General features: G+C 37.0%; 1 protein-coding gene across 3 annotated transcripts in view; it reads left to right on the forward strand.

Moving 5' to 3' along the window:
* The first annotated feature begins 1,540 nt into the window (after positions 1-1,540).
* Positions 1,541-22,515, forward strand: part of MOB1A (MOB kinase activator 1A) — a 30,624-nt gene continuing 9,649 nt past the window's right edge. For 2 of the 3 annotated variants that reach the window (XR_011377927.1, XR_009566059.1), the window contains exons 1-6: positions 1,541-1,752; positions 4,979-5,145; positions 9,820-9,913; positions 11,370-11,503; positions 15,611-15,774; positions 16,894-17,119. Coding sequence is in view for 1 of the 3 variants with exons in the window: in XM_030877615.3 (XP_030733475.1) it covers positions 1,739-1,752; positions 4,979-5,145; positions 9,820-9,913; positions 11,370-11,503; positions 15,611-15,774; positions 16,894-16,971 (651 nt within the window). In the remaining 2 variants the exon portion in view is untranslated. Of the gene's footprint in view, positions 1,753-4,978; positions 5,146-9,819; positions 9,914-11,369; positions 11,504-15,610; positions 15,775-16,893; positions 20,750-22,515 lie in introns of those variants that run through there. The other variant, XM_030877615.3, reaches the window with a different exon arrangement.

Raw genomic sequence — 22,515 nt, forward strand, 5'->3', positions numbered from 1 at the left:
GAAAAATAAAATCAGTGATCAAATCAGGAGTCTAGTGGGATGGGCCAGATAGAACTAAATGGCAAGTAAGATAGTGACTGAAAAATGCCTGTGGGATTTGGAAACTGACACTGGAGAGCCTGGTGAGAGAATTTTCTGTGGGAGGGCAGGCACCCTGCAGAATGTGGACTGACTGGTGTTGAGGAACAAAAGAAATGGTAATGTTGTGGAGATAGTGGATGAAGACTGTTATTGGACCAGGACCCTTTTTCAGATGGTCTTTTGGGGGCCTGAGGTAACTTAAAGGAAGATTAAAATGTATTTGTTTCAAAGGCCAATAAGCACATGAAAAGATTCTCAACATCAGCCAACAGGGAAATGCAAATCAGAATCAAGAGATACCAGTTCACACCCACTAGGATGGCTATAATCAGAAAAATACATAATAGCAAATGCTATCAAGGATGTGGAAATATCAGAACCCTCAGATATTGGCCAGTGGGAATGTAAAATGGTGCAGCCAATTAGGAAAACAATCTGTCAATTACCCCAAAGTTTAAACATATAGTTACCATATGACCCAGCCACTCCTAGGCATATACCCAAAAGAAAAGAACACATTCATCCACACAAAAACCAGTACAGGAATGTTCGTAGCAACAGTATTCATAACAGTCCAAAGTGGAAACAACCCAAATGTCCATCAACAGATGAATGGATAAACAAAACATGGTATATTCATACAATGGAGTAGTGTTCATCCATAAAAAAGAAGGAAGTACTGATACATGCTACAACATGGATGAATCTGAAAAACATAAGAAGCCAGACACAAAACACTACATATTGTGTGGTTCCATTTAACATGAAATATCCAGATTAGGCAAATTCATATAAAAAGAAGGTACACTAGTTGTTGCTAGGTGTTGGGAGGAGGGAGGCATGGGGTCTGCTAATGGGTACCGGTTTCTTTTTGGGGTGATGGAAAAAAATGTTCTAGAATCAGATAATGGCTATTGTTGCACAACTCTGAACACACACACACATACACACAAACACAGGAGAGTACTTTTTAAAAGGGTGAATTTTATGCTACGTGAGTTAGAGTTAGAGCTCAACTTAAAAATCAAATTAAAATTTAAAAAAAATTTGGGTAATTCCCTTGTCGGCCAGTGGTTAAGACTCGGCCATTTCACTGCCATGGGCCTGGATTCCATCCCTTGTTGGGGAACTAAGATTCCGCAAGTAGCACAGCACGGCGGAAAAAAAAAATGAAAAAAATTTTTGCCCTCACAGAGGCCCCTTGACACCTAGTGAGATGGAACACGCAAGACATTAGCAACAATTCCAACCAAGCACAGGCTCAGCCGCTCTTCCAGTCCGAAGAGCGCAATTCCACCACGCCTCCGGCAGCGGAAGTCCCGGCCTAGAGGCTGCTGATTGGCTGAGGCGGAGGAGCGGGCGGTGCGAAAAGCGGCCTCTCGAGACCCTCTCAGCGGGGAGGAGCAGAACGAAGCCTTAGCTCGCGAGATTTTGCTGGTTCCGCATTTTGGGTCTGTAAGGTGGGGGAGGGGGGAGAGGCGGGTGCGGTTGCTTTCACCTGCTTGCCCCAGCTCGATCCCGGCCCGGAGCAGCGGCGGCGCGGGCTTCCGCTGTCCGCTGGCTGAGGACCTTCAGCTCCCCCTTGGTCCCGCGCCGGCTCCGAATCCTGTCCGCGGCAGGGGCCAGCGGCCCCTCCCCTCCCCTCCGAGGATAGAAGATGAGCTTCCTCTTGTGAGTGTGGCCCGGTCGAGGGCTCCAGGACTGAGGGCCGAGGCCCGGAGGGGCGGACGGACGCCTGAGGCGAGGGCGGGTCCCCGGGGCCGGGGTCGGGTGCCCGGCGCTTGCTTTGCCCACGCTCTGGGTCACGGGGGAGGCTTGGATGTGGGCAGAAGCAGAGGGAGATGAAGGTCGAGGCAAAGGAAGCGGAGCGAGAAGGTTGGGGAGTAGAAAGGCCCTGAGGCCGGTAGTGCCTCCAGACTTTTCCGCCCGAGGGCACCTGAGGGCAGAGGGACGATCTGGGGGGTCTCAATTTGTCTTGAGTCTCGAGCCTTTTAGTAACGATGCATGCTGACTTAGATTTTTACTCCACCGTACGTCCAGCTTTATTATCGTCAGTATTAAATTACCCCCGCGGAAAAATGCCGCCCCAGGAAAATGTGGGAGTGCCGCTGAAGTTAAGCTGCGGGCCTTGCATCCGATTCTGATTCAGCCCACTTTGTGAATTTGTATAATTAACTAACTTCTTTTTAACTCAGTAGAATCCTATTTTAGAGATAACGTCTGGGCCCAAAGGAGCCTTCAATGGGAAAGTTTGTAAATTCTCTGATGATTCTTAATCGCATTAAGGTTTGAGAAGCATTGCTCTAGCACCTTATTTTTCTCAGGTGGCTCTCTTTACCTAGCATGTTGCTTAAATATGTATTGTATGAGCGAATGAATAATCCATTTTCAGTTATGGGCATCACCCACATACTTGACATCTAAAATAGTGTTTCATAACCAGAGTTTACCCCGTTTCTTATTGTGAGAAGTTTGGATTCTTTCTAGTATTTTGCTATTATAAAATAGGACTACTGAGACTATCTTAGTCTAAATCGCTTTTCCCCTCCTTTGGATTATTTTTTTAAGCGTATAGTCTTCAGAGTATGATTAGCATTTAAAAAATCTTTATGATTTATATTTTAATTGCAAATTTCCATATTACTAGAAACCACCACTACCCTCCCCCCACCCCCCAGTCTTTTTTTCTGTTTTGTGGATGCACAGTTCTTATTTGCTTTTTGGACCTAAATGTGAGGCTCTTTATTTCTTTTAAACTTTGTTTTGTTGATGGACATTTGAGTTTCTGCTTTTGGTTATTATGAATAATACTGCTATAAACTTGGATGTACGTGTGTGTTCCTTTCTCTTGGGAATTGCCTGGTTATATGGTAACTATGTTTAACCTTTTGAGGAACTGCCAGACTTCTTCAAAGCACTGCACCATTTTGCCTTCCCATCAGCACTGTATGAGTTTCAATTTCCCCACACCCTCCCTAGCACTTGTTAATTGCATTTTTGATTATAGCCATCCTAAGTGGACGTGAAATGGTATCTCATTGTGATTTTAATTGGCATTTCCTTAATGACTAATGATGTTGAGCATCTTTTTGCGTGCTTATTGGCCATTTGTGTATCTTCTTTGGAGTAATGCCTATTCAGATCCTTTGACCATTTTTTAAATGGGGTTGTCTTTTTGGTTTTAAGTTGTAAAAATTCTTTATCCTGGATACAAGTCCCTTATCACATCTATGATTTACAATATTTTCTCCTACTTTGTGGATTCTTTTCACTGTCTTGATGGTGCCATTTGAAGCACGAAAGTCTTAATTTAGATGAAGATCTTACTGAACCTTGAGACATCATTTCTTGCTAAGTACGGAAAATATTTAGCTACCTGTCATTCACAGCTTGTTTCTATTGAAAGGGCCATTCCCTCTAATTTAGTACTTCCTTATTAACTTTAGCTCTTTATCATGTTAAACACAAACTTTCCATATTTGATTTTTATTGTTTTCATAACTCCTTTTTACTTCATAATCAGTCTTATTTAAAATTCAAATTACCCAGGTAAAGTGAAAGTCCTCAGTTTTATTCCCTTCCCCTTCCTAGAAGTAATCACCACGATCAGTTTGATGGGTGACACTTTCTATGCATTTACAAAATGGGCTTCTGCTGTACATTTCATTCTGTAATATGTTTAAGCATGTATTGAGATCTATCGGTGTGAATACAAGTACCTCTATCTTGTTATTCTTAACTACTGTATGGTATTCCATGATATAGATGTGTCATAGTTATTCATTCCTCTACCAGTAAGCTCTAGGATCATTTCCAGGTTTTTCGCTATTAAAAATAATCTTGGGAAACACATCCTTATCCATATTGAGGAGAGACACCTAGAAGTAGAAGGGATGGATTGAGAAGCATTTCAGTGTTAATAGATATTGCCGTGTTGCCCTCTTAAAATGTTAATGCACTTTGACCATTAGTGAATTAAAGTACTAATTTCGCTCTACCCTATCCCACACTTAATGTAATTGTTCTGATTTCTGACAGGTTAAGGAAAAATAAATCTAATTTTAATTGAACAACTTTTCATATGTTCATTTGTCATTCTGTTTTTCTTTCTGAATTGTGTATTCATCTCCTTAGCCCATTTTTCTAAAGCATTCTTTGCCTTTTTCTTAACAGATTATAAAAGCCCTTTATAATTTAGTTAATATTTTTAATATATGTTGCAAGTACTTTTTTTGGCTACTTGTCTCCTTGTTCTGAATTACTGAAGTTTTAATTGTTACCGTTAGAAAGCTGTCCATTTTTTCTGGGCTTTGTGTCATGTTTAGGAAGACCTTCCTTATGAATGGTGTGAGTTAGGAATAAAAACTTGTTTTCCCCCCCCCAAAACCAGTTGTCTCATTTATTTTCTGTGCTATAAACTCTAAAATGTTAGTGCTACTTCTCTGGTTTGCTTTGATGGCATCACAAATATTTTGATACAGAAAACTGGATTTTTGAGCTATACGAACCTTAAAGCTAACACCCTCACAGCACTATTAGGTGAAAATTGAGGCCAAAGGAGGTTAGGTTTCTCAGGCAGTCACAGAGTTAGTGGCAGATCAAGAACTAGAATCCAGGTTTTTTCTTCTTTTGGTTAAGGTGCCCTTTCTGTTACACCAGACTGCTTCATGAGGCATAGCAAAATTGCCTTCTGTGTGAAATTGTGCTGCTAATCCTGTTTCTATGTAGGGGAAAAAATATAACTCTTTCTTTTATTGTGTTTATTCTCTCCTCCCCTACCCCCCATCTTGGCACTTTTCAGGGAATATTTTTAAATTTCAAAACAATTTATATGCCTAAAATTGTCATTCTGCTTCCGGTCCTAAAAATTGATGTACTTTTACTTTTAACCTAACAGTAGTAGCCGCTCTTCTAAAACATTCAAACCAAAGAAGAATATCCCTGAAGGATCTCATCAGTATGAACTCTTAAAACATGCAGAAGCAACTCTAGGAAGTGGGAATCTGAGACAAGCTGTTATGTTGCCAGAGGGAGAGGACCTCAATGAATGGATTGCGGTTAACAGTAAGTTCTTAATAACTTTCAACTTTACTGGTTTATAAGAAGATTTTGCTAAAATCTTTTTGTTAATGAACTTTCTTATGGATGTAGCTGTCTTAGTAAAACAGATTATCTGTAAAGAAACATGTAAGTGCAAATACATCCAAAGTGTGTTCTCTTCAGAGTGTACCTGATTATAGCTTGTGTGGTTAAATAGAGAGAGACCTGAGGAGAAATGAAAAGTACTTTGGGGTTATCTCTGAGGAGAATCGTCTGAATTGCTGAGTAAGGTCAAATGAAAGATTGATAAATACAAAGATTCTACCTGTGGTGGACATGACTTTGTAGGAATCCATCTTCATAGTTGTGCCCCCACTCCCAGCAGCTTTCATCTGCCTGTGTATACAGAAAAGTCAAGTGCAGTTGTTATGGTCAGTCACTTGATTATTGTGAGTTAGGAGTAGTCAGAAGAAAATTGAGAGATTGGGAGAAAACAGAGGGACCCATGAGCTGAAAGTCACTCTGAATTCAAGAAGTAAGGGCATGACATGGAAGGATATGCTGAGGCTAGAGGTTTGAATATTAGTGTCTATCATTTCTGAGATGAGATCAGTTCTGGATGATAGGGTTTAAGTCTATTAGGAATTTTAGTTGTTCCAGGAATCTTTAAATTTTTTTTTTTTTTTTTTTTTTTTGCCGTACGCAGGCCTCTCACTGTTGTGGCCTCTCCCGTTGCGGAGCACAGGCTCCGGACGCGCAGGCCCAGCGGCCATGGCTCACGGGCCCAGCCGCTCCGCGGCATGTGGGATCTTCCCGGACCGGGGCACGAACCCGTGTCCCCTGCATCGGCAGGCGGACTCTCAACCACTGCGCCACCAGGGAAGCCCTGTACATATGTTTCTTGAATCTCTTAATTCACAGGTTGCCCTTCATTGCAGTTATTTTTCCTTGCTCTTTTTGTTGTTGTTGAAACCAGTTTGTTTTCTACAGAATGAGTTTTGCTGATAACATTCCCAAGGCGTCCATTATCTTGTTCTTTTATTTCCTGTAAATGTTAAATCTAGAGCAGCACTGTCCAAGAGAACTTTCTGTGATTAGGCAAATGTTGTATATCTTCACTGTGGCCATTTACCACTTGAAATATGGCTACTGTGACTGGAAGTGAATTTTAAATTTAACTTCATTTTAACGTAAATTGCCCTGTGTGTCTAGTGGCTACCATGTTAGAACAGATGTGGAGCTTTGATCAGATTCAGGTTTGATTTTGTTTAACACTACTTCGTAGGTGGTGGTATATACTTCCAACAGTGTAGATATTTCCATAGTGTCTAGTTGTCTTTTTATGTGGTATTCAACTGTTGATAATCATTGCCTTGGTCAGTGTGGTCCAATAGAAATAAATACATTGTGAGCTACAAATGGAATTTAAAATTTTCTAGTAGCCACATTAAGAAAAATTTTATTTTTCTCAACTCATTAAAAAGCCATTATTCATATTACTAAGAGAAAAAAAATCAGGTGTAGAACTATGTCATGTGTTATCTTTTGTGTTAGATGGGATAAAGAAACTTAGGGGGCACGACACAGAAAAAATTAGTATAGTAGTTACCTGTGTGTAGGGGGGAAGTTGGAGTGGTTGGAACTTAGATTTTTCACTGTATATTTTTATCTATCTTTTGGCATGTGAACCATGTGACATATTATCTATTCAGAAAAGACCCCTTTTTTGTAACCTTATTCAAATTATTATCTTTCATTCTTTTTTTTGATTTCTCTTAAATTGAAGTACAGTTGATTTACAGTGTTGTGTTAATTACTGCTATACAGCAAAGTGATTCAGTTATACATATACATACATCTTTTTTTTATGTTCTTTTTCATTATGGTTTACCATAGGATATTGAATATAGTTCTCTGTGCTATACAGTAGGACCTTGTTTGTCCATTCTATATATAAAAGCTTACATCTGCTAACCGCAGCCCCCCCACTCCATCCCTCCCCCAACCCCTTCCCCCTTGGCAACCACCAGTCTGTTCTCTATGTCCATGATTCTGTTTCTGATTCATAAATAGGTTCATTTGTGTCATATTTTATTTTATTTTTAAATTTTTATTATTTTTAAAATTTATTGATTTTAATTATTTATTTTTGGTTGCATTGGGTATTCGGTTGCTGTGTGTGGGCTTTCTCTAGTTGCAGTGAGCGGGGGCTGCTCTACATGCGGTGTGAGGGCTTCTCATCCTGGTGGCTTCTCTTGTTGCAAAGCACAGGCTCTAGGCGTGGGGGCTTCATTAGTTGTGGCACGTGGGCTCAGTAGTTGTGGCTCGTGGGCTCTAGAGCACAGGCTCAGTAGCTGTGGCTCATGGGCTTAGTTGCTCCGCGGCACGTGGAATCTTCCTGGACCAGGGATCGAACCCATGTCTGCTGCACTGGGCAGGTGGATTCTTAACCATTGCACCACCAGGGAAGCCCCTGTGTCATATTTTAGATTCCACATATAAGTGATGTCATATGGTATTCGTCTTTCTCTTTCTGATTTACTTCACTTAGTATTATAATCTCTAGGTCCAAATGGCATTATTTTGTTCTCTTTTTTTTTGGCTGCACTGTGAGGCATGTGGGATCTCAGTTCCCTGACCAGGGATTGAACCCATGCCCCCTGCATTGAGAGTGTGGAGTCTCAACCACTGGACCGCCAGGGAAGTCCCATATTTCGTTCTTTTTTTATGGCTGAGTAATATTCCATTGTATATATGTACCACATCTTTATCCATTCATCTGTTGATGGACATTTAAGTTGTTTCGATGTCTTGGCTATTGTGAATAGTGCTGCTATGAACATAGGGGTGCATGTATGTTTTTGAATTACAGTTTTGTCCAGATATACGCCCAGGAGTGGGATTGCTGGATCATGTGGTAACTCTATTTTTAGTTTTCTGAGGAACCTCCATACTGTTTTCCACAGTGCCTGCACCAATTTATTGGTACATTCCCACCAACGGTGTAGGAGGGTTCCCTTTTCTCCACATCCTCTCCAGCATTTGTTATTTGTTGACTTTTTAATGATGGCCATTCTGACTGGTGTGAGGTGGTACCTCATTGTAGTTTTGATATGCATTTCTCTAATAATTAGCAATGTTGAGCATCTTTTCATGTGTCTGTTGGCCATCTGTATATCATCTTTTATTCTGAAGGCATCTGTTGACCTTCAGCTTTCAATTTTTCTTTGAGACTTAATGCTCTAATCAACTGTTCTCAAACCTTTTGGTTCCAGGATCCCTTTATTCTCTTAAAAATTATTGAGAACCTTAAAGGGCTTTTAATTATGTGGGTTATATTTAGTGATACTGTGTTAGAAATTAAAACTGAGCAAGTTTAAATACTTATTTTAAAATACATGTTAACATAAATATATTTTTATGAAAAATGACTATTTTCCAAAATAAATTTTAGTGAGAAGTGTGGCATTGTTTTACAGGTTTGCAAATCTTATTTAATGTCTGACTTAATAGGAGGTTGGCTGGATTCTCATATCTGCTTCTACATTCAGTCTGTTGTGATGTCATACATTATGGAGCCTCTGGACAACTCCACTGTGCCTCCTGAGAGAGAGTGAAAATTCAGAGCAATTACAATGTTTCTGACCTCACAGATTCCCCTCTGAAACAGGGGATCTCTGGACCGTATTTTGAGAACAGATCAATAAACCAGCACACCATCTGGGCACACTCTTTGTTTTGAATGAATTGAATGCCTAAGTATTACTTTCTTAGAAACATGACTAATTTAAGAGGAAGGTTTATAAGTGAGGGAGTTTTGTATAAAATTCCTTTTGACATGGTGGAATATTGATTTGTTTTCTAAGAAACTTGGAAAAGCCCTAGTTGATTTTTTAGGTAGTCTTTTAGATGGGGAACTAAGACACTTTTTAAAAAGCTTGCCAAGGCTTATGTGGTTCTCTTTGCACAGAGTAATATGTTTCACTCAATTAAGTTCATTTCTTACCCCCTTCCTCTTCTGTTTTCTTCCAGATCTAGCTGAAGCTCCTTTAGGAAGTACTCCTTGACTATCTCAGCTCCTCGAGATGTTGCCTTTTCTCTGAACTCTTCTAGCACTTATTGTTGGCCTTTGTATGCTATCTTCTTATATGTTGTATTACTCCTCTCTTTTAATTTTGTCCCTTTTGTTAGCTGGAGACTCTAGGGGAAGGGGCATTATCTCCTGTCTTTTTTATGTCCTCAATATGCACTAGGTCTCAATTTTTTATGATGAACTAGATTTTTTAAATGCCCGACACAGCTGATACACCTCCCTCCCAGTATATTCTGCAACGATTTTTTTCTCTTTCCCAACACAAATGATATTGTCTGGTCCAGATTGGTAAGAAGCTGTGGATTTTTTCATTTGCTTGTATATGATCAAATTGTATATTCTAATGTAATAATCACCATTACGTTAGAATTATCCCTAATATTTTATTTTCCTGCTTACAGGCTGTTTAAAAGCTTAGTATATTAAAAGTTAATGTATATTAAAAGTTAACTTTACTTAGGTGTAACAACTTAGAAAGAGAATTTATGTGCCCCTGGATTGTTGAATCTCCTGAGGATTCTTGGCTGAATCCTCCGACTGAGAGGTCTGATGTTTTGTTGTGTTTACACAGACATTTTAACACAGTTTTGCTATTATCTTTCCAGCTGTGGATTTCTTCAACCAGATCAACATGTTATATGGAACTATCACAGAATTCTGCACTGAAGCAAGCTGTCCAGTCATGTCTGCAGGTCCAAGGTACATATACTGGCTATTATATAGGTATTTGAATTATTACCAAATAAAGCTAATCACCAATTGATATAAATTAAATAATAAAGACTTGTTTTTCTTACCCATTTGCTTGTGAAAACAAAAAGTTTACCTATAAGCTTTTAGTTATTAAATAGTTCGGTATGTGGTACCCAGTATTTTGATTTTTTATAATTGCATTATATTAAGTATGAATATTCAGTAGTAGGATTGAAAGTAAAGAAATTTGAGTTAGATTTATCTTGCTTTTACAAACGTTATTTTTTTCAATTTTATTAATATTTATGGTTCTGTTTCTGGATTTTAAATTAATTTCTTGGAATAGTTTTTAGTTGACCCTTTAATATTTGATTTTTTTTTTGTTGTGCTTTTTACTGTTAGTTACCTCCAAATTGTGCTGCTTTAGTTATCTGGCTTAAAAATGCTAGATTAAAATTTTTTTGACTATCATAAATTTCTAGAAATGTTGAGAAAGAGATGGAACTCTTTATCACCCATAAAGTTAAGATGTGATGGAATTAACATTTTAGTGTGTCCTTCCGGCCTTTTTTCCTATAACAAATGATTGATTTTATGTGATGACAGATGGTAGCAAGATATTTACCTCTTGGGAAAAAATAGTCCTTTCTGAATTTGCTATAGATGTAAAGGAAAAAAAGGAAGGGCCCCAATGAATTTGAGTCCTATTTTTATTATGTTATTTTAGGAGAGATGTTTTTTATTTTGTGAAGTATTAAGTTTTATTCCTCAAACTATCTTTGGCTTAAATGCTTCACACAGTGAAGTTTTGATTAAGTCTTATTAATCATTCTAGCTCAGCAAAGGTGAGGTAGAAAAAGACGCATGCCTAAGATTGTTTCTTTAAAACCCTCTCCAAGAAACAGGGTTTTATAATCTTGGCTCTGTTGATGATTACTTAATGGCCAACAAGCTCAGAATGTGGTGGATCCATCAGCACCTTACCCAGTCCTCAGCACCCTCTGTCTAACAGACAGGAATGCAGTTCCTTTGTTTTTCTCAGGGCTGTGTTGTAAAACAGATTCTGGCACAGCCAGCTGCCACACTGGCTTCCTTTTCTTTTCCATTTATTACCATCACATTTCAGAATACAGTGTAACTATGGTCGGCCCTCCGTATCCATGGTTCTCTGCATCTACAGATTCAACCAACCGTGGATCTTGTAGTATTTACTATTGAAAAATATCTGTTTGTAAGTGGACCTTGTGTGGTTCAAACCCACATTGTTCAAGCGTCAACTGTACTTCTACAGGGAACTCTCAAGTAATCTTCAGTAGAACTTTAGGTAATTTACTAAAAATATATACTATACTATACTATAGTACTATATATATAACTTCTGTTGACAAACTGTGAACCTACTTTGATTACAAGTTGCAACATGTTTTTGAAAACTTTATCACTAAAACTTTTTTCTCTCCAGATATGAATATCATTGGGCAGATGGTACTAATATTAAAAAGCCAATCAAATGTTCTGCACCAAAATACATTGACTATTTGATGACTTGGGTTCAGGATCAACTTGATGATGAAACTCTTTTTCCTTCTAAAATTGGTGAGTTAATGTTGTAGAACTAATTTGCTTTTTAAAAGATAAGTGTGTTATTGTCTTTTTAATGCTCTGTTACTATAAAAAAATGTAATAAAGACTGCCAAATTCCTCTCCAAAAAGTTTGTGAATGTATACTCCTTCTAGCCATGTTTGTGTCTGCCTGTGTTTCTTCATCAGTACTAGTTGTTACTCAGTTTTTCATCTTTTCTAATATGGGTAAATAAATTTCTAGTATAATGTACATTCTAAAAAATATCAATAACATTGAGCATTTTTTGGTTTATTGATCCTTGTGTGTTTTCTGTTTATATCCTTTTTCTATTTCTTTATGTTAAGGTTATTAGCTCTTTGTCATGCATGTTGTGTGTATTTTTTCCCTGGGTTGCCGTATTGTCTTGTTTATGAGGTTTTTTTCTATGTATAATGTTCTTATTTTGACCTATTAATCTTTCCCTTTATGATGTCTGGATTTTAGTACAATGATTAGAAGGGATTTTCCTACTTACAGATTATAAAATATTTGTCCATGCTTTTATTTAGTACTTTTGTGGTTTTGTTTTTGCATTTTATTTTAATCTTTGTTCTGTCAGGAATTTTTTCTCAGTGCTCCCTTTACTTTTTTCCAACTATAAATGCTAGTTTGTCCAGTACCATTTATCGAATACATGTGTCTTTTATCCCCTCATTATCATATGTGTACACCAAATTGACATATATCTTGGAGTCTTTTAATCTCTTTATCTATTGTTTTAGAAATTCCACACTGTTTTAATTACCATGGCTATGTATCTTTGAACATCTTGTAGGGCTAGTCTCTCTTCCTTGCTCTTCTTTTTCAGAATACTTACAGCTATTCTGGAAAATTTGTTCTTCCAAAGAATTTAGAAACATTTTGCAAGGTAAAAAAATAAAAACTGAGATTTTTATTATGATTTCATTCAATTTGTAGATTAATGTAGGGATTCTCGTTCTCTTGACAATACTGAGTCTTCCTATCCAAGAACAATTCATATTCATTTATTCATGTCTTTTAATTATTTCTTATTTCCTCGTGTAAGATTCTGTATTTTACTTTATGCTAGTCCTTCAGGTTTCTTAAGTTTATTCCTAGGCACTTAATGTTTTTATTGATAATCTGGTTTCTAACTGGTTATTGTTTAGTATATAGGAAAACTATTCTGATTGTTTCTTTTGGATTGGTTTTCTTGAGTTTTTAAAGTATATAGTTACATCATACTAAGATAATATTAATTTCACCTCTTCTTTTCTGATAAATATACTGCTTGTGTAACTCTTATCTAATTGCAATAACTAGTACTTCCAGAGCAGTACTGATTAATGGTGATGATGGCAAACATCCTTTTCTTGTATACTTTTATGTGAGTGCTTCTAGTATTTCAGCATTAAGTAGGAATCTTGCTTTTGGTTAGAGGTATGTGAATTTTTAAAAATCAAGTTGGTTATAGGGTTTTATCAGATACTCTTCTAGTATCTGTTGTTGATCATAAGGTTTTCTCCATTTTTTTTTAATGTTCCGCTGCAAGAGCATTTTTTTTATTTCTGCTATTTTGATTAAGATTTTGGCATTGGTATTCATGGATGTGATTGGTCCTTGTCACTTTCAGTATAAGGGTATCTTATGAACAACATATTGTTGGATTCTGTCTTGTCTGTTCGGGCTGTTATAACAAAAAATACTGGAGACTGGAGGGCTTATAAGCAATAGAGATGTATTTCTCACAGTTCTGAAGTCTGCAAGTCCAAGATCAGGAGCCAGCATGGTCAGGTTCTGTCATAAGTCCTCTTCCTGGTTTACAGATAGCAAAAAGCAGTGTTTTTGTTGTATCCGCACATGGCAGAGAGGGAAATCATCTTTGTTTAGTTTTTTCTTATAAGGGCACTAATCCTATTGATGAGGGCAGATGCCCTATGACCTAATCACCCCCAAAGGCCCCACCTCTTAGTACCATCATCTAGGGGGTTAGAATTTCAACATGATTTTGAGGGAGACACAAACATTCAGAACATAGCAGATTCCTTTTTGAAGTCTAATCAGAGGCTCTTTCAGGAGAAAAATTTATATCATGTTGTTTGGTCTGTTTGTTTTTGGTCAACTTTTCCTTTCTATAAAACCTTTTGTTTCCTTTCTCATAGATCCTTTATTGTGTATAGGGTGTGCCTGAATGTTAAATTCAGCTTGGAAAGTGCTGCTTAGATTAAAACAAATCACTTGTATATTTCTTTATTAAAGTCTCCCTCTTATGGAGGTAAAGAATACTTTTGTCATTATTCTCTTTCCTCGGCTTCCCAATTCTTCAGTATTTTATCCTAATGTTCTGGAATTCTTTCCCCCTTCATTAGGCTATTATCCAGAGCTTACTTATGCTAATTATTTATTCTTATTAGACAAAACTGTCTATTATTCATTTTTAAACAAATATATCCAACTTATTAATGTTTTTTTCTTTGTTTTTTTTTAATTCTTTTTTTAAAATTCTTAATGTTCTTTTTAATAGCATGGGGCCCATTTGCGAATTCTGAGAGAAAAAGGATTTGACTTAAATCCATCTTTTCAGTACATGAATATAAGACCAAGTCCAGAAAAAACATGTCCATAAGCCCCAGAATAATGTGTGAAAAGGCAAGTTGTTACCAAGACTAAGGGTGGGGGGTGGGGACACACACACACACACAGACACACACACACACACACACACACACACAAATCAGCTAACAAGAGCAAACTATACTAAATTTCAAGCTATTAAGGACTGGTTGAGAAATAAAGAATACAAAATGCAGGGAAGGAGAAAGTGACAGCCTTTGTTTTCTGAAAGATTAGAGAAAACAATATGTTCAAGAGTAGTGTAGTGGAACAGACCTTTAAGGCCAGCTAATCTAGGTTATTTTGGAAGCAGATGCCTTCTTATGTGTTTGTTAGCTACACACAGTGCCAGTTGTATTGTCTTTCTCCTGTCCCTGTTTTCTAAGAAACATTGGTCTTGTCAACCAAAATTCTCAGGAATGCAACCAGTCACATCCCCACCTGCAGTGCTTGGAGAGAGATGACTAAGTCCTCTCCCAGTTCTTTTCTAAGGAGGTGTTTATATTCTTTGAAAACTAGGGAGGTGCCATTCCTCCCCTTTACAGAAAGTATTATTCCCCTTCTTAGACTATAGGAAAATGAAAATAGCACTTTAAAAAATTAAATAAAAAGTTGAGGACTCCTAGTTTAAGAAGGAAAACTGGCTTTTCAGAGTACTTCAGAAGAGGAAATACCTTTTTTTTTTTTTTTTTTTTGCGGTACGCGGGCCTCTCACTGTCGTGGCCTCTCCCGTTGCGGAGCACAGGCTCCAGACGCGCAGGCTCAGCGGCCATGGCTCACGGGCCCAGCTGCTCCGCGGCATGTGGGATCTTCCTGGACCGGGGCACGAACCCGTGTCCCCTGCATCGGCAGGCGGACTCTAAACCACTGCGCCACCAGGGAAGCCCCGAGGAAATACTTTTTATTTGTAGACAGTAGATAATAATGACTCAAAGTGTGCCTTTTTTTTTTTGCTCAGGAGAGTTTCCAGTCCTGGTTGAGTGTGTATGTGTTTGTGTAAAAAAATTTTTTTAGAGTTAAAAATTGCAAAAAGTAAAAATTTTCTATTTATAGTCAAAAATACTTATTCTCCAGGACTTTCCTTGTGGTCCAGTGGTTAAGACTCCGTGCTTCCAGTGCAGGGGGCGTGGGTTCAATCCCTGGTTGGGGAACTAAGATCCCAACATGCCACGACGTGCAGCCAAAAAGAAGAAAAAACTGGTTGCATTTAATTTTAGGAAGAAACTCTCCTGTATTAAACAACTAAAATTGTTTTTGATTCCTCATCATCTTGCATAACTTGATACCTGTGTCTACTATTCTGAGGCAGTCAGGAAAAGTGTGGTATGTGAGGATACCTCATATACTTAGGTTTGGGGGGGGGGTTTCCCTTGCCTTTTAAAAAAAATGGAAATAGGCTTGTATTTATGAATTTGTGTATTGGAGTTGCTCATTTCAGCATCTAAACTTTTCTGCTATTTTTCTTGAATTGATAAAAGACTGATTGATACATACCTATATTACAGGTGTCCCATTTCCTAAAAACTTTATGTCTGTGGCAAAGACCATTCTAAAGCGTCTGTTCAGGGTTTATGCCCATATTTATCACCAGCACTTTGATTCTGTGATGCAGCTGCAGGAGGAGGCCCACCTCAACACCTCCTTTAAGCACTTTATTTTCTTTGTTCAGGTAAGTTGAACTGCGTTGACTTTTGTGTCCTTTGACCTGGACATACCCGGATTGGTAGTTTATATAGAGTAATTTTTAGAGTCTGATTTATAGATGTAGAGCTAAGCATGCAGGGTTCTCGTGTTTTGTTCCCTTTTCCATGTTTATTTCTTTGATGTGCGTAGCAGCATAGAAACCATTACCCCCATTTTGGACCTTTTGCCTCTGGAGAGACCTGCCCCAGGTCTCTGGTTAAGATATGACAAGAAGCACCAAACACTCAAGAAAGCTTGTCCATCCCCTCCTGTTCCATCGCCACCGCTGGGTAAAGGGATGCCATGGGAAAACATCTATGGTTGGGTTGTTTCATGAGATGTCTATGCCTAAAAGAGAAACTTTTGGAAGAACTCATTAGCTACTATCTTGGGTTAAGTTTCCAGAAGTCCACTTCAGGCCAAATTTTACAAAGCCAGCAGCTAGAAACTTCAAAAAGAACCACCCTCTTCAGAGGTGTGGCCTATTTCCTTATGGGCCCCTAGTTGGAATTAGAACTTTTTAAAGTCAAAATAATTCACACTGTTTGAAAAAGATATCAAAGAATAGGGACTCGTTAGCCTAACTTTCGAGATATATAATTCTATATGTAAAATATAAATATGTCTCTCTAGATATTTTGGAGGGAAAGCAGGTAGTTTTATAGTAGATATTGTATGTCACAATTCTATGTACCACACAAAGGAGAATGTACTGTGCTCTCTTCTTTGTTTTCCTTCTGAGATTATTGCATGGCATAGATAGAGTGTAGATATAGATATACGAAAGTAAAAGGTCTGCTGCCCCAGATGAGGCCACTATCAATGGTTCAGTGTATAGTTTTCAGATAATTTCTGTGTAAATGCAAACATTTTACGATTTTGATTTTACACAGGATCATGCTAATCTGTACGGTTGCTTACTTATTAAGTCCCCTGTATTTTAAAACAGGGAGTAAAAATGACCCCATTTTAAAATGTTCATAGAGATTATTTCATCATTCTTTTGGATTTCAGAAAGCTAGGGTTGGGAAGCCCTTCTCAATGACATTTATAGAGTTTTAATTTTAGATCTGTTTTTAAATTTTATTTTTCTTCTTTATTTTAGGAGTTTAATCTGATTGATAGGCGTGAGTTGGCACCTCTTCAGGAATTAATTGAGAAGCTTGGATCGAAAGACAGATAAATTTTTCTTCTAGAACAGTTACCCTCTTGCTTCATCTACTGCTAGAGCTATCTCGTTGCTTTCTGTTATAGACTAGTGATACAAATTTTAAGAAAACAAGATAAAAAGACACCTATTGTCTGTGTCTACTGATAAAATTGTCCCAAAGGTAGGTTGGCCTAATACCTTCAGAGTGAGAAATTCAGGACACAGCTGAATCTGAGGCACTGTGTGACCACTGCTGTTACTGCCATAGAGCCATACTTGGTTGTAGAATGTGAGGACTAACCTGTAGTTTATTAGTTTACTTACTCTTTTACTGAAGAAGATGATCGACTCTGTTTCAGGTGACAGCACGATGGATATTAAGAATTTCCAATAATTTATTAACAGGTTTCCAGAACAAATTTCCTAATAATGCAATCACAGATCAGTTTTATTCTGCTTTTATTTTACAAATAGAAGAGGTGTTCTAAAATTTCCTTAAGATTTAGAACATTTGTGTCACTTTGGATAACCTTGTAGTTTGAAGTTTGTATGCTAGTGTTTTTATAGGTAAGATTATATATATGTATATTTTTTCAAAATCCATGATTGCAGTTTAAATCATCATATGACATGTGGTATGGGAGTAACCAAAGTCATTTCTAAAAGGACTTTATTTTTTAATCTTTATTTGGGATTTTATTCACATAAACCTATCTAAATTTTTAGTGTGTGTGTATCAAATAATTTTTTTAAGGCATCTAAGGATCGTCTTGCAGATTTTTATTTTGAAATGCTTCATTCAGATTAATTTTAATATGTAGGTTTTGGCTGAGAAAAGAAAAACTTCCAAAAAATTATGACAAATTTGGGTCTCATAAACCATTATTTTCATTCATGTTTGTTTCAGAGGCCTTAAAATTTGGATAGGAGAATGGAAGAAAGTACTCAGAGTACTTGACTATTTTATTTTGAGTTTTCCTTTAAAAAGAAACTACTTTTATACGTTTTTATTGTGACTTGAGACTTAGTTAAGTGTAGTGTAGAAATGCACGAACCTTATCCCAATAAGGATAAAACGTAAGGAAAACCACAATAAAAAACCTTGAAGGTGTACACATTTTATAACCCAGCTAAAAGTTTGATGTGCTGCCTGTTCTTTAATGTGTGTGTGTGTTGGGCGAGGGGGGGTAATATGTTTAAAGGAGACAAAATGGGATAAGTTAAAAAAAAAAAAAAAAGAAAACTTCATCTGTTAATAGTCAAAGGATGGATTGGGATTTTATTCTGTTTTGTTTCTGTGTTAAAACTTGAAATTATTCTATTTCTATTGGGATAAAAAGAATCTTTAAGGAAGAAAAGATCTAATTTTCTTTAGGTTTCTAAGATTTAGACTGTTTAAAATGTAATGAGGCACACATATTACTAAAGACTTGCCAGACTGGCAACACTTTAATTTCATCAATGTTCTTCGTTTCAGAGCTATGATTTTTTTTTGCAAAGTACTCACCATCTTCCATCTTGATACCTTTGGTTAAGGTTAAATTTGATAGGGTTTTATTTTTATTATTCCACTAGAATGTAAAGAAAAGAATTGCTTAGAAACTCCATTTTTGTAATAATCCAATTTCAATAATTTCTTAAATATATGTAGAATTTTAAAGGAAACAAAACATTTTATCTGATTTAGGCTGAAACCGTACATCGTTGTTTTGGGAAATAAAGAGTAGAAAAATCCCTTATGAAAAAAAAGAGAAAAGCCCTCTATGAAACATTCCATAATCCATGTTTTAAGAATATCCAAAGTCCCTGTCACACATTCTGTATGTTTATGTTGATCATTTCCAAACAAGAAAGACGGTTTTTACATGCCACCTAGAATGTTACTGACTCTTGACTTTGAACATTGTTGGCTTTAAGTATGCAAGGAATGAAATATTTCTCACCTAGGATTGTACTTTCATCATTTCTAATATTTCACATATCATCAAACAAAAGGATTCTCACTTTTCTCCATTTATTTTCAGTGGTAGAAATCCTCCCTCTCTTCATGACTCAGCCCAAAAACTAACTAAAGATGGCCACATTTAGGACAGTAGTAGAGGCAGCTTAATAATGGGACATAAATTTTAAAATTTGTTGGTAATTTGGGAATTCAGGTAATTCAGAATGTCCTTTTTTTTTAAAAAAAATAAAAGCATTACTAGGTTCCCAAGCTAATCTGGCTTAACCAACAATGCATCTAAACATTGGTGTTAACATTATTTGTTTACATACAAGGCCAGGGAGTTGAGAACAGGAGAGTTGGAGGAAGGGGAGAGAATAGGGAGAGGATGACACCTTTCTGACTTGGCTGGAGGGCCAACCTTTGATTAAAGTTGGAAGAAATCAGTCTCTCTTTGACTCCTCTCAATCTTGATTTATCTCCCTGAGTAACACTCATTCGCCTGGCTCCTCCTAATCAGAAGTCATCTCTCAGTGTCTGATCACTGCCCTTCACACCTGACTAAAATCATGGGTTGGACAGTACTTGCTAAATTATGCAGTTAATCCTATGGTGCTTTAATTTCCAGGCCTTTAAAAAAAACTTCTGGCCTGGAAAGTTTTTTTTAAAGGCCTGGAAATTAAAGCACCATAGGATTAACTGCATAATTTAGCAAGTACTGTCCAACCCATGATTTTAGTGCAGGTTTTTGTTTAAATAGTGCAACTTCCTTGTACTACAGTTTTTGTATTGACAGCCAGATGTATCCTTTATTCTCCAAACTGTGAATAAAGTGATTTTTAGTGAGCTGCCAGCTAACAAAGTATTTCCTTTCATCTTAGACTTGTAGATCCCTAGCTCATGTAGCTGCTTGAGAAATGCACATCTGTATTCATGATTACATTGATAACAGCAAGAGGAAGGTTTTTCTAGTAATGCAAGAGGAACAATTCTGGTGGTGATTTTAATTTTTCAAATATTGTTGACGTTTCTTGATTATACTCTTGGCCTTCTCTCTGAGCAGTGAGGTCACATTAGAAGTGGAGAAGCTTCTAAACATATCATCACCTTATAAGCATAAATAAATCATTACTGAAGAGTATAAATCCTAGAAATTTGTTTCTAAGCAACTCCAGTCATGATGCTGTTGTTACCCTTGCCTGGTTGTATGAGGCTGTCTCTCCTGTCTAGAATTCTGGCCTGAAAATACCAGCTGGTACACCAAACTAAGCAGCTTCAACAGGGACATTATTTCCTCCTAATATCAGTTCAGTAACTGGATTTGGTTTTTTACTATTGTACAATTCTGGCAAAGAGGGAAGATAAGTAGTTCCTCAGTGTTCCTTTGTTTTGCATTAGATTTTGATATTTCAGACTGTAAAGGGCTTTGGGGGATGCTATTGATATTACCTGTGATAGCAGTAATTTTATTGAAGCAACTGCATTGAAATTCACTTGGGTTTTCTCTCATTATCAGGTTCTTTTCCAAACAAGTATTCTGTAAATCCAAATGGATTACCAGTGTGCTATAGATTTATTATAGAACAACATTCTATGTTTGGTCTACATTTAAAATAGTTTAAGTTAGTCTTGGTTATCATCTAAAATATTTTTAAATGTTCTTTACATGAAAATTTATTTTGTATTTTTAAACCTTTAGGGGCTTTATCTATTTTTCTAAGTCAGTTAACTGTACTTTTAAAAAAATATATTTTGTATCTACTTTTGTAACTTCATCAGAATAAAATATATTGAAAGAAAGGAAGGACTGATGAAAGTATGTCTCAACACACTTGTTTCTATTTAAATGTGAAACTTGAGATTTTTGCAGGTTCTGTGGAAGGTTACCTTTGCTTATCATTTAGTAGCAAAAATGTTTTCTTAACTCTTAGAAGAAAGGGAAGTTCCTAAATGAACTAAACATCTTGTAATAGCAGGCCCACCCCCAAGGAACAGACTGTGCCTCTGGATGCAGTGGCTAAAACCTGTCCCAGACAAAAAATAAGTTGTCTCCTTCTTACCATGCTAACCAAGCTCTTGACCTTTTTTGTACATTCCTGGTTGTGAGATTGAGAAAAGGGAAGAGGAAAGACTAGACTTACTAATTTTCTGACCTTGAAATTTAGTACTCGGCTTATCCATAAGACACCCCTCCCCACATCAAACACATTTTTCATTATTATAGGAGAAGTATTATTTTTAGAGTTTCAAATGACAGATACCTAATTTTAGGTCCATTCAAAATATCATTGCTAGAATTGTTTCGACCTTTTTTTGAGTAGAGTTAATGAAAACTTAACGAATGTGGCTAAATAATATGGGTTAACACTCATTTTGTATAAAGGTATGGGTAAGCTAGTAATCAAAATTTGGACTTTCTTTTTTGATGGTTATATTTCAGTAAACTTAAAATCTGTTGCAAAAGTGTTAAGTTTGTGAAGGTGTCTAATGGCTAAGTTTGAAAGCTATTTTAAACTTTATAAATGAGTAGAAGAACTCGAATAATATTTGGGAGAGCCAGAGTCTGGCTTTGAAGCTGCACAGCCAGAAACAGTGTCCAAACCATGCTTTGAGCCTTCTTTAGCAAATACCCCAGTGCTGTTGAGGTAGTTTTGGACACTGTAGCCTGCATTGTTGTTGCTGACCACTAGATGTCAGTGAGCCTTACCTCCTCCCCAAAGCTAGATGCATCTGCCTTGACCAGAAAAAAGGATTTTACCTAGCACCTCCTTCCTTTCGTGTCTCTTCCTAATCAAAAGCTTAAATGGTGGCTCCCATTGGCAGATCCTAGGTCACATAGCTCTCTTCTGGCTGCAAGAGGGGCTAGGAAGAAGTTTCTGGATTTTACTTGGGGTTCAGAGTTCATAGCAAATTGTTGAACAATCCTGGATGGTCCGAAAGCTTGGACAGGCTGCTGTTCTGTGAACTTTTTGCTCCTGTTCTGTGAAAAGATGAGTTTTCACTATAATGTAAGTATACTTACATTATAGTGAAATGTGAGTATACTGTTTAGCTCAGCTGACATTTTTTTATAGCAGATTTGCTAACTGAAGGAAGTAGATTATTGATTCAGATTCTGACCAAACTCTTCGTCTTGTGGCTGACCAGCATTTTGAATATCACTTCCTTAGAGGAATCTACCTGTTTTAGGGGAGACTTCTAGCAGGTTTATCTCATTTAATCCTTACAGCAATCTGTTGAAGGGGTGACAGTTGAGAGGTATGTTAGGAATTTTTCAGTGTTTTTTAGACTATGTCACAAAAGCTCAGACTTCGAATACATAGTGAGGTGGGTCTCCTTCTCTGGCTTGCATTTGTAAAAGTTCTGTGTACTCAAGAGTGCTAGGAGACTGTAAAATAAAATGACTGCAATTAAAAAATCATCCCAATGAGGTAAAAAAAAAAAAAGATATATCCAAATAGATCCTACTTAAGGAATTTTCTGCAGTTAGCTCAGATATAAGTATGAAAGCTGGGAGTGATCATGGACTGATACAAGTGAAGAGGAGAGAATCTCAAGTTCAGGGCAAAAAGAGTAAATGCAGAAGGGATAGACCCATTTCTAGAGACTAAAGGCATTATGCTTCTAATCATAAA

This window comes from Globicephala melas, chromosome 12, assembly GCF_963455315.2.
Source record: "Globicephala melas chromosome 12, mGloMel1.2, whole genome shotgun sequence".
Classification (NCBI taxonomy): Eukaryota; Metazoa; Chordata; class Mammalia; order Artiodactyla; family Delphinidae; genus Globicephala; species Globicephala melas.